At 39.4% G+C, this 12839-nt stretch overlaps 1 protein-coding gene across 1 annotated transcript in view; it reads left to right on the top strand.

Moving 5' to 3' along the window:
* The window catches only part of kalrna (kalirin RhoGEF kinase a), a 734185-nt gene that overhangs the window by 642078 nt on the left and 79268 nt on the right, over positions 1 to 12839 (top strand). Inside the window, exons 39-42 of the mRNA XM_072261937.1 lie at positions 849 to 976; positions 9190 to 9256; positions 10439 to 10542; positions 12329 to 12398. Coding sequence (XP_072118038.1) covers positions 849 to 976; positions 9190 to 9256; positions 10439 to 10542; positions 12329 to 12398 — 369 coding nt within the window. The remainder of the gene's footprint in view (positions 1 to 848; positions 977 to 9189; positions 9257 to 10438; positions 10543 to 12328; positions 12399 to 12839) is intronic.

Raw genomic sequence — 12839 nt, 5'->3', positions numbered from 1 at the left:
AGTTGGTTGCAGTTGTACTCAACGTAATTAATGGCTATCTCTACCACAGCCAAAAAGGTCACAAACATTGCAAATTGTCCATTAAGTGCCTCAAAAAATGGTAGCAACTAATAGTTGCCAAGTAAAGAGACCTTCTTCTTATTCTAATGTGTATATATACAGATTGTTCAGATGATATTCCAACTGCAGAGGCTAAAGTTAATCATGTTAGGTGTTCTTATGTTGGTATTTGTACAATATTTCAATTTTCAAATGAGATGATATAAAACTAATTAGAAGTCCTCCAACCAATCATGACAGTACTGTTAGAAGGCTTATTCATGGGAGTATGTTGTGTGATTATTGTCCTGAAGCTTGTAAAACTGAGTAACAGCAAAATATATTGAAACTACTCAGTGGTCAGGCTGCAATTTGTGGATAGAGAAAAAGAGTATTAATATTTCTGTCTATTTGGAAGATCAAAATGCTCTATGTGGATAGAAACCAGTTATTAAAGAAGGATAATCATACTTTTAGTTCAGGGGGTGCCACAAAAAAATTACATAACAGATTGTTTTATTCTGCTGATGGTCTAGTGACAACATTAACAAAAATGAAGTGGATGTCATAACATTCAGCTGGGTCCTATCAGTTATAATATTGAAAACTATTGCATTACTCATTTCCCTGAACTTTGTGGGAGTAGCTATTATTATGGAATGGTTATGGTAACATCAGTCATGATAATGAAGATAAGATTACCACATGTTTTAATACTTATATGGTGCAACATACTATATTTATATAGTTTTGCTTGCCCTGTAATAAGTTTAAGCATGTTTCGTAACTGAACAATTATTCTTCACTAGTCTCTGGAACCTGGCTGTTCCTACCGAAGCAACTTGAAAGATCCCCTGAACCCTGAGTCAATGACTTCTTCCACATCACCTGGAGATCTTGCAGAAGAAAAGCGCGCCAAGGCACTTAAAGGACGAACGTAAGCTAAATTTTTCCTTGCTCTTACAAAATATGAAAATGGGTTACAATCAATGAACTCAGATTTGTTATTTTGCCTGAAATTTATTTTATAACATGATGAGTAGATTTAAAGGTGACCAGAAGTCTGGATTGTATAATCTGATAAACAAGTTGTGCTTTGTTGCTGCAAACTTTTGGGTGCACAGCATGTGTTAGGTTTGAAATATTTGATGAGGAACATGACCACTGCCCCCTAGCATCCTCCTGGCCGATGTACAGTTATTGGAAAGCAAGATAGAGGACCTAAGGGCAAGATTGATGTATTGGGGGGAAATGAAGGATAGTTATGTTCTCTTTCTCTGAGACATGGCTCACCCACCCCCTCCACTCTAGACACTGTGCTGCAGCCTCAGGAGTACTCGATCTACTACATGGAAGAACATCAGCATCAGGAAAATGGACAGGCAGTGGCATCCGTTTCATGGTCCTTAGATGTCTCAGTCTAGTTACCCCAAGATGCAACATCTAATGAATAAGTCTGACCATTTTACTTATCAAGAGTATTCTTTGCTGTGATTCTGATTGCAGTTTACATACCAACAAGGGCAGATGTCAAGCTAGCATTTGATCTATCGAGTGCCATGATTACAAACAAGAAACAGCCTAACCTGACTCCTTTCACATCTGTGCCAAGGACTTCAAGCAGGCTAGCTTGAAGAAATCTCAGCCCATCTACCATCACCACATCACCTGCAGCACTAGAAGATCCAACATTGCTATACTACTACCAAGAATGCCTGACATTCCATCCCGTACCCACATTTGGGCAAATCTGACTACCTAGCTGTCTTGCTCATCTCTAGATATATGTAGAGACTAAAGAGCAAGGCACCAGAGGGAAGGACAACAAAGAGGTGGTCTGCTTTTTTGTCCTTACCTCTGTCAACAATCTCCATCAGCACAAATGCACTCCACGGCTGTGTGCTTAGCCCCCTTTATACTTAACAACTATAAGGCTAAGCACAGCTCCAGCCAGAGCCACGTTTAAGTTTGCTGACGACACCACTGTTGTGAGCCGAATCAAAGGTGATGATAAATTGGCATGTAGGAGGAAGATTGAAAACTGGATTGAATGGTGTACAACAACAAGCTCTCACTCAAAGTCAGCAAAACCAAAGAGCTGATTATCGGCTGCAGTAGGAAGAAACTGGAGGTCCATTAGCCAGTCCTCATTAAGGGATTGGAGGTGGAGAGGGTGAGTAGTTTTAAATTCCTTGGTATTAACATATTAGAGGATCTGTCCTGGGACCGACACATTTAAATGTCATTGTGAAAAAAGGCACAACAGCGCCTCTATTTTCTTAGAAGGTAGAAGTAGATTTGGCATGTCACCAAAAGCATAGACAAACTTCTATAGATGCACAGTGGAGAGTATTCTAACTGTTTGCATAATGGCCTGTAATGGAAATGCCAATGGCCAGGAATAGAAAAGCTTACAAAAAGTGGTGGATACAGCCCAGTCCATTACAGGTAAAACCCTTCCTACCAATAAGTACATTCACATAGAACTCTGCCACAAGAAAGCAGCATCCATCATCAAAGCTCCCCACCCTCCAGGCCTTGCTCTCTTCTCACTACTACCATCGGGCATGAGGTACAAAAAGCTTTGGTCCCACAGCACCTGCTTGCAGAACAGTTATATCCCTACAACAATTAGGCTTCTGAACTGGTATGCATAACCTCACATACCCCAATGCTGAACTGATTCTATGACCTACAAACTCACTTTTAAGGACTCTAAATTACTCATGTTCTCAGTATTATTTTATTTGCACAGTATGCCGTCTTTGGTTGTTTGTCAGCCTTTATGTAGTTGTTCATTAAATTCTATTGTATTTCTTTTTACCTGCAAATGCCTGCATAAAAATAAATCTTCGGGTAGTTTCTGGTAGCACATGTAATTCTGATAACAAATTTACTTTGAACTTTGAAATTTGAAATATATTGCGTGAGTTATGGCAGTCCCGTCTACTCCATCCCCACTAGATGTGCTGCCTATGATTTGACCATGGCAATGCAGATGCAGAGGACCATTCTCACTGCCCGGAAGTACCGTACTCTCAGTGATAACATGGCTTTTGATAACACAATTCAGGACCCTCCTGAAACTGCTCTGAAAACTTAATGGTCGTTAAAGCCCTGCTCAAATTTTCACAGTTGCAAGTGATTTTTAAGTATCTCCAGTATTCAGGGACATTTCAGAACTATTACAATAGAAATAATGAAACTGTCTTCAAAATGTTTTTAAGCATTTATAAAAGCTGAAACATATTAAACTCAAGGAAATAAATTAAAAATGTAATTCACTTGCTCTGTATGCTCCCCACTGAAATTCAAAAAGTCTAAGATCCTGTGCTGGGTGTAACTGAAATTTTCCACCATTTTGAGCAGACTACCTCAACACTAATAGCCAGCCAGTGGCTTAATGGCATCCACACCGGACTTTGAGGTGAATGGTCCTGTGTTCAAATCCGGCTGGCTCCTTGAGGCTTTCCATCCCTGCTGGGTTGAGTGTTGAGCTAGCAACTCAGCTTGTGAGAAAACGGACAAAAATGCTGAAGAAACGACAAAGGTTGCTGCCCAATGCACCACAAGGGCAGAAAGAAACAACAAACTCACCACAAATGGTCACATCACACCTTTGTTAACTGTCTTCCTGAGGGGCAGTGTCCAAATGGTTATCAGCATCCCCTTGCTGTGCCCTATTAACACCCAATTTGCAGCCCCTGTTATGTAAGAGAGATTGGAGGCTTTCTATTTCCTTCTCCCTTACAAGATGAAGACCTACAGGCAAAGAGAGCATATGCCATTGCTAGAATCGTATGCAGAATTCAACGGCAGACACAATCTCAATGGCTGTCCACACAGCTTTAGACTTCCTGGACAACACAAATACCTACGTCAGGATGCTGTTCATCGACTATAGCTCAACATTTAATACCATCATTCCCATAATCCTGATCGGGAAGTTACAGAACCTGGGCCTCTGTACCTCCCTCTGCAATTGAATCCTTGACTTCCTAACCAGAAGACCACAATCTGTGCGGATTGGTGATAACATATCCTCCTCGCTGACAATAAACACTGGCGCACCTCAGGGGTGTGTGCTTAGCCCACTGCTCTGCTCTCTGTATACACATGACTGTGTGGCTAGGCATAGCTCAAATACCATCTACAAATTTGCTGATGATACAACCATTGTTGGTAGAATCTCAGATGGTGATGAGAAGGCGTACAAGAGTGAGATATGCCAACTAGTGGAATGATGCCACAGCAACACCCTGGCACTCAATGTCAGTAAGACGAAAGAGCTGATTGTGGACTTCAGGAAGGGTAAGACAAAGGAACACATACCAATCCTCATAGAGGGATCAGAAGTGGAGAGAGTGAGCAGCTTCAAGTTCCTGGGTGTCAAGATCTCTGAGGATCTAACCTGGTCCCAACATATTGATGTAGTTATAAAGAAGGCAAGACAGTGGCTGTACTTTATTATGAGTTTGAAGAGAATTGGCATGTGAACAAATACACTCGAAAACCTCTATAGTTGTACCATGGAGAGCATTCTGACAGACTGCATGGCTGTCTGGTATGGAGGGGCTACTGCACAGGACCAAAAGAAGCTGCAGAAGGTTGAAAATCTAGTCAGCTCCATCTTGGGTACTAGCCTACAAAGCGCCCAGGACATCTTTAGGGAGCAGTGTCTCAGAAAGGCAGCATCCATCATTAAGGACGTCCAGCACCCAGGGCATGCCCTTTTCTCACTGTTACCACCAGGTAGGAGGTACAGATGCCCGAAGGCACACACTCAGTGATTCAGAAACAGCTTCTTCCCCTCTGCCATCCAATTCCTAAATGGACATTGAATCTTTGGACACTACCTCGCTTGTTTCTTAATATACAGTATTTCTGTTTTTGCACATTTTTTAATCTATTCAATGTACATAATTGATTTTCTTGTTTATTAATATTTATTTATTATTTTTATTTATATTTTTTCTCTGCTAGATTATGTATCGCATTGAATTGCTGCTGCTAAGTTAACAAATTTCACATCACATGCCAGTGATAATAAACCTGATTCTGATTCTGATTCTGAGAACAGCAATTATGGGATATTTAATATCGGGCATCCCAAAATACTCCTGCTGTTGTTGTCCAATACAAGAACCACGAACACAACTGGTAGTATAAATTTCCATATCAGCCTCACTGCCTTAATATTAGCTCTTGGACTTTAGTTGGAGATTTGGATTCTACTTGAAATTAGGTTCCTTCACTAGGCATTGTTTAGTCAAGTCTGAGTTCAATGATTAACGTTCATGAATGTCTTAAAAGTATCAGTTTATCTCCAATAATATGAGCGAAGTCCTTAAGAATGCTGATATATTTTAGACAAGTAAGACTAAAAAAGTAAACATGAATACATGGATTGATCTTTGGCACATCTCAAAAGCTCATTCCTGTTTGCACTTCATTTGAAGAATCAACAGTATTGCAATGGTGTACAGTGAATTTTCAATGACTTGCTCTTCAATTAATTCGGTAATGCAAGTACAAGCTGTGAAGGCTGAAGTAGTGCTGAATTAGTAATTCAGAGGAAAAGACAAACATAGCATGAAGATAATGAGTCACTGTAAAAGGAACAGCAGTATTGTGTGGATACGTCAATTGCTACTCCAATAAAATACCAGGTATCTTTTGGTAAATTATGAAGTGGAAAATTATTCCAATCAGGTGATTGTTGAAAACAACTTTAACATTGGTTAATGGCTCAGAATGCTCTGATGTCTTTTGTATTCTCTAATAAGGTTGTGTGCCAAAATTCACAAGCCTTTCTAAACCTTCTGGAGAAAAAGATGGAAATATTATAACTATTTGAAAGCAGAATGGAAAGCATCAGTTCAAAATATTATGTGTTTTTTTTGTATTAAGTTCTGAGAGACTTGCAGTATATTTCCAACATTTTTATTACAACTTCTATATACTTCATTTTCGGGTTTAGTTGTAAAGATCTCTCTTGAATTCCAGCTTGAAGAAGCCTCTGAACAGTGCCACCAACATATCAGCTGCGGAACCACAAGAGCTAACACACTTAACCACCTTCGAGAACACTTACCATGCCATCCCACACTCACACTTTGGGAAGTTTAATCACCTGGCTGTACTTCTACTCCTGGCATAAAGGCAGATTCTAAGGACCACAGGACCAAGAAGATATGGTCGAGGGAGGTGAGGAGCACTTACAATGGCTGTATTGAATTGATGGACTGGACAAAATTCAGGAATTCATCTTTGAATCTGAATGAATATGCCGTAGTTGTCATCGACTTCATCGAGGCCTGTGCGGATGGGTGTATGCCTTTGAGAACATTACCAGAGATACCCTAACCAAAAGCCGTGGATATACCCAGATATTTATGGTCTACTGAGGGCTAGATCTGTGGCATCCAAGACAGGTGATCCAGAACTATACATGGTCTAGGTACAACCTACATAAGTCTATTTTAAGAGTGAGAAAACACCTCTGAATTAAAGTCAGAGATGAAATCAGATGCATGTCAGCTCTGGGATGGTATGCAGACCATTACTTCCTACAAGGTGAAACCTGACATCATGAATAGCTGTGATGCTTCACTTCCAGATGTGCTGAGCACCTTTTATACACAATTTGAAGGGAAGAATAAAAATACACCTGTGCAAGTCCCTGCAGCTCCTGGTGGTCCCGCAATCTCTGAAGTGCTTTGAGGGCTTGGTCATGGCCATAATCAAATACCTCCTTCGCAAGGACCTGGACCCGCTGCAAGTTGCCTATCACCACAATAGATCTACAGGGGATGCAATCTCACTGGCTCTCCACTCGGCCCTAACAGTAGCAATGCCTGCATCAGGCAACTGTCTATTCAAGGTTCAAAGTAAATTTATTATCAAAGTACATGTACAACCCTGAGATTCATTTTCTCGCGAGCAATGACAATAAATCCTTAATAGAATAATAACCATAACAAAAAGCAATAAAAGACCACACCAACTTAGGTGTTCAACCAGTGTGGAAAAGACAGCAAACTGCAAATACAAAAAGAAAGAAAAACTTAATAAATAAATAAACTATAACTATTGAGAGCATAAGATGAAGAGTATATGAAAACGAGTCCATAGGTTGTGGGTCCTTTGGACTCATTTTCATGTGCAACACAATCGTGCTCTCAGTTCTAATCAACAAACTCCAAAACCTATTGCTCTGCTCGCCCTGTACCTACGAGTGCGTGACTAGGCACAGCTCAAACACCATATATAAATTTCTCAGTTACACAACTATTATTGGCAGAATTTCAGATGGTGACGAGGTGTAAGGAGTGAGGTAAGATCAGCTGGTTGAGTAGAGCTGCCGCAACAACGTTGCCATGTCAGTAAGATCAAGCAAATTGATTGTGCATGTCAGGAAAGGGGAGTCAGGGAAACGCACACCAGTACTTGTAGAGGGATCAGCAGTGGAAGGGATGTGCAGTTTCAAGTACCCTGGTGTCAACATCTCTGAAGATCTATCCTGGCCCAACATATTGATGCAATTGCAAAGAAGGTATGACAGTGGCTATATTTCATTAGGAGTTTAAGGAGACCTAGTATGTCACCAAAGACTCTCTCACATTTCTACAGATGTACCATGGAGGGCATTGTAACTGTTTGCATCACCATCTGGTATGGAGGGGCCACTGCACAGGATTGGAAAAAGGTGCAGAAAGTTGTTAACTTAGACAGCTTCATCATGGGCATTAGCCTCCCCAGCATGCAGGACACCATCAAAAGGCAATGCCTCAAAAAGGTGGCATCCATCATTAAGGACTCCCATCACCCAGGACATGCCCTCTTCTCATTGCTACCATCAAGGAAGAGGCAGAAGAGCATGAAGACACACGCTTAACATTTCAAGAACAGCTTCTTCCTCTCTGCCATCAGATTTCTGAATGGACATGAACACTACATCACAAAAATTTTAATCTCTTTTTGTACATCTAATGATTGCAAGATTCTGCTGTACGTTAAGAACTCAAAGAGTAGACTGCAGGTCTACACCATCAGTGAGTTGCACATTAGCAGGGATAATGCGGGAGCTGCACAATGTGCTGCTGCCTGAGTCAATGGAGGCTTACAGTCCACCAGCAAGTGGCCATCCTGATCGCTTTTCCTGTGATTGCAAGTCCCCATTGGACATGTTGATATGTTATGCCACAAGTTCGATTCACTGATTTATTGGATGCGAGCAGGGGAGGATGGAGGGAGCGGAGTCCTCGGTCATGGTGAGGACTAGGCCTGAAGCCACGGTGTCGCCTGTTTGCAGCCACTCAGAGTGAAGGGACAAAGCCATTACACTTCACCGGGGGCAGCATGGCACGGAGTCGGAGCTGCCCTCCCGGGGTTTCGTTCGGCAGAAGGCGAGCTCTGTTGTGGCCATCTGTAGATTTTTAGTGGCACTCAGTGGACTTGGGCCTCAAGTTGCGAGGTCGTTTACTTGTCAGCCACCGGAGGAGAGGTATCCGAGCCAACAGCACTCTGCCGGGGGTGGCGCAGTGCAGTTGTGGCAACTGAAGATTTTAAATGGACTGAGGGGTCTGGACTATATACTTGCATATTTGTCTGGTTCCGTTTTTACTAATATCCTAAATGTGCCTGTATATGGGAGGACTGGGCCTCAAAGCCACAGTCTCACCTACCGGGCGTGAAGGGCCAGTCAATGGATGATATCAGTGGGCTGAGGGGGTCTGGACTGTTGGTGATGTGTCTTTGCACCCTGACCCCGTAGTAACGCTGTCTCATTTGGCTGTATTCATGTATAGTTAAATGACAATTAAACTTGAATTGATTGATTGATAATGTAGTGCAATGTACTGCTGCAGCAAAACATCAAATTTTACGTCATATGCAAGTGATATTAAACCTGATTCTGATTTTGATTCCATTCTTTTGTTTATTATTAAGCCCAACCAGTACTTTGATAGACATTATTCAGGTATGATTGTCCTATTTCATTAATACATGTTTTATTCCCTGTAATTCATCTTCAGAGTTTGAGAGGGTTGATAATATACATAACAAATTAAAGATTAGGATCCTGTCCAAACAGGTTTTGTAATACATCCATTTACTATTCTTCCATCTCTTTCCATCCCATTGTAGTTATGTTCTGAATGAGCTGGTTCAAACAGAGAAGGATTACGTGAAAGATTTGGGAATTGTGGTAGAGGTAAGGTGTATTAACTGTAACTTGTACACTAGTAGAAAAATTATTGTAAAAGCCTTTATAAATGTTAATTTTAAATGTTATTTTAAAGGATATTGTTGTAGTGAACTTAGTAACATGGTGGCACTTTCTCAGTTTATCCTTCACAACCTATTTCTATAAGCAAATGATGAAGGGTTATTTTGAGCAATTAGTAACCCAAATAAATATGATTATGAAAATAGTCCCTATTATTATCTAGCTTTCAAATTATTCATTTTTAAATAATTGTAATATTTATCCCTTTCAACACACCTAAGCTGCCAATAAACACCTTTTATTGAAGATGGCTAACAAGTGTTTGTTTCAGTGTTGTAGGTATGTTATTAAAGTGTGCATCATGGTTTATAATGGTTGACTGGGCAAATTCCATAATGATACTACTTGTTGAAATTTTTAAAGCCCCGTGTTCAATTTTTGCTGCATGCTAAATAAGCTGATTACTCAGAAATGATTTGTGAAGTTGTGGAGGGTAATGAGCCAGTGCCCACTGTTTCTGGTTGTTTCTCAGTAGCTCCCACTCCTGAGCAGGTCTGAACAATGAATGGGAACAGAAACAGGTTGGCATTTGATATCTAGACATCTTTCTAATAAAGCTATTGACACAGGAGGAGTCATTTTGACATTGAATAAGGTTCAGAAGGAGTGAGTGGTTGATTCATCATGCCAAACAAGGCTGTGGAAAAGAAAATATTGCAGAGATATGCAAGAGGGCGTAAAACCACGACTCTTTAAGTCCATCCATGCTATGAATCATTACCAATTTTCCCCACGGCCCGCCAGAGGAGACCAAAAATATGTTTAAACATAACAGGGAAAATGGTAGTCAGGGAATTTTTGCTGCATTCCTTGGAGAATCATAGGAAGTTTCAAGAGACTATGGGGTGCATCCATTTTTGTATGGAATGATATGCCTCTGAAGGAATCTGTCCATCTCGCTTTCCAACGTGTATGTTGAATCTACACTCAGAAACTTTTCTCTTAGGTAATGTGTGTGTGTGTGTGGTTTTTCATGATTACACAAAAGTGGAATTCTTTTGATCAGATGTTTCTTAACTTTTGAGAAGCAAGAGAAAAATGTAGTTCACTGTCATAGAAATTTCCAGGTTTGATGGTAACCATTTGTCCTCAATTCTTACCTTGAAGGGCTTCATGAAAAAAATCGAAGAGAAGGGTGTCCTTGAAGACATGAAAGGAAAAGAGAAGATAGTGTTTGGAAACATTCACCAGATTTATGACTGGCACAGTAGGTGAGTCAACAGTTATGTCAGCTGGTAATTAATGAAGAAACCAGCCAACATTTAACAATTTATGAAGGGGATCTGAAGTTTTTAAATCAACTCATATATTATTATCCCTATTAAAAGTCTCAATTATCAGAGTGCTGCAGGGACGTCAAAAATAATTATTTGTGTGTCCATATCAGAAACAAATGAATGTTTCAAGTCCATTTACATTAATACATTCTCTCAGTTATGTCCAGATTAAATAATTCCAGAAGTCTTCCAAGCTATAATATGTAAATTCAGCTGAAATCAGAAATCGCATCAACAGTTACCCATAGCCAAGTATAACAATTCAAATACTAAAATAATTTTATTTAACTTCCAAACATGAAGGTGTTTTATTGTGAAGTTTGTTACTTTTTTATTTTTCTTATAAACATCATGGAATTAAACTTAATGTTACCAATTTGATTAGTGTACATTTTTGTATATTAATCAATGCATCTCTATGCAAGACTATAAACTTTTTCCTTTTAGCCATCCTGTTTTTAAATCCTGATCCACTGACCCACTTGCTAAATTTTTGCCTTGTAAATCTGGCCAAGTTACGGTTTATTTCCCTGAGGACAGACTGCCTCCTCCACCTATGCTTCTTATCCTTGACACTTCATTATCCAAAACTATTTTTACTTCAATCTCAGTAAGTTTTGTGTAGATTTTGAAATTGGTCTGCTTCATAAAGTGCCTTAGAAAAGAAAGTTTTTGAAGAGGAAATTCTTGAATTTAGGACCTTATTTGAAGATGCATTACCATTGGTGGAGTAATTAATTTCAGAAATGATCCATATGCCTAAATTGAATGAGTTTATATCTTTGAGGCTATGGTACTGGAAGAACATCAATAAGGAGGGCCAAAGATGTGGATTTAAAAGTGAAGATGTAATTTTTTTAAATCAAAGCATTGCCTGTTTGGGAGCCTCTAGTCTATAGGTTGACAAGTTAACGAGTGATGGATCATTTTTATGATGCAAGTTAAGACATAAGCAGCAGGATTAAAGGCTGCATGAAGGAAAGACAAAATTGAAAGTAATTAGATGTTTATCCTGTTTCTCCTTGTCCTTTTCCATTCACTTAATATAAAGAAACAAAGCAAGAGAGCAAACTCTACTTTTTGATCTTTGTTCTGACTTAAATTCTTTATTTTTTACAAAACTGATTTTGCTTTGTAGATTGTGTGAGTTGAGCCTTCTAGGGGTCCTAGATCTTGCATTACCTCAATGCATTTAAACAAAATGCATGGTGTAAATTTTTACTGACAGTATATCTACAGTGCTTTACCCTTGTTTGTTTTAAAATTCATTTGCCATCCAAGACCAATTTGTATACAGTACTTCAGATGTGGTCTCGGCGTTGTTTGTATATAAATGAAATTGAACCCCTTGAATAAACTTCTTTATCTCCCTCAGTTCAAAAAAAAATTAGTAATCCCAATTTGGAGCTGTGGATCAATAAATTCATTGTCTCCCCACCCCCAGGTGTTTTGTAAATGCAGGATATGCTCATCTGGTTGGTGTTCAGTCTCTCATTGTTTTCTTGCATCAGATTTCTGCGATCAGGTTGCTTGTTCTCAATTCTTCATTTAAGTCATTTGCATCTTAACTTTAATCATTTTGTATGTTCTTGTGTTATTTCAGATTTGAGTTTATACTCTTAAATAATTAATAAAAATGGTTTCATGCTCTGCTAGAAAGTGCGATACGGGCCCACAGAGACAAAATTAGAAAATGATTACTTTCCATATTTCTTTGCAGTTATTTCCTGGGAGAACTGGAAAAATGTCTTCAGGAGCCTGAGCGTTTGGCAGAGCTCTTCATCAAGCATGTAAATTATTGCAACATACTTTTAGTATCTTGTGTAAAGAACAGTAACTTGGCCCACTTTAGAAGTGTGCTGCAGTATGTTTCATAACTTCACCTTTCTGTTCCCTGTAGTCAGCATGATTGTGTTAAATCACAAAATCACTTACTGTTAAAGGCAGTAATAAATTTAATATACAATTTTTATAAGTTCAAAGTTTTAAGGAATAACCAAGCCAAGGACAACATTTATTGCCAGCAAGATCCACATCATTTCTATAAGCCAAATTTCCTAGCATTATGTACCCAGTGCTTGTGAAAAGTATGGTTGTGAGGTGGAGATTTTTCCACAATAAAAACAGCCAAAATGAAAGTGCTGGTTGTGAATTACAGGAGGAATGGAGACAGGTTAGCCCCTATTGATATCAAGGGATCTGGGGTTGAGTGGGTGAACAGCTTCAAGTTC

This window comes from Mobula birostris, chromosome 6 (genome assembly GCF_030028105.1).
Source record: "Mobula birostris isolate sMobBir1 chromosome 6, sMobBir1.hap1, whole genome shotgun sequence".
NCBI lineage: Eukaryota > Metazoa > Chordata > Chondrichthyes > Myliobatiformes > Myliobatidae > Mobula > Mobula birostris.
Note: the sequence above shows the minus strand (reverse complement) of the source record. Positions and strands in the feature narration are given on the sequence as shown.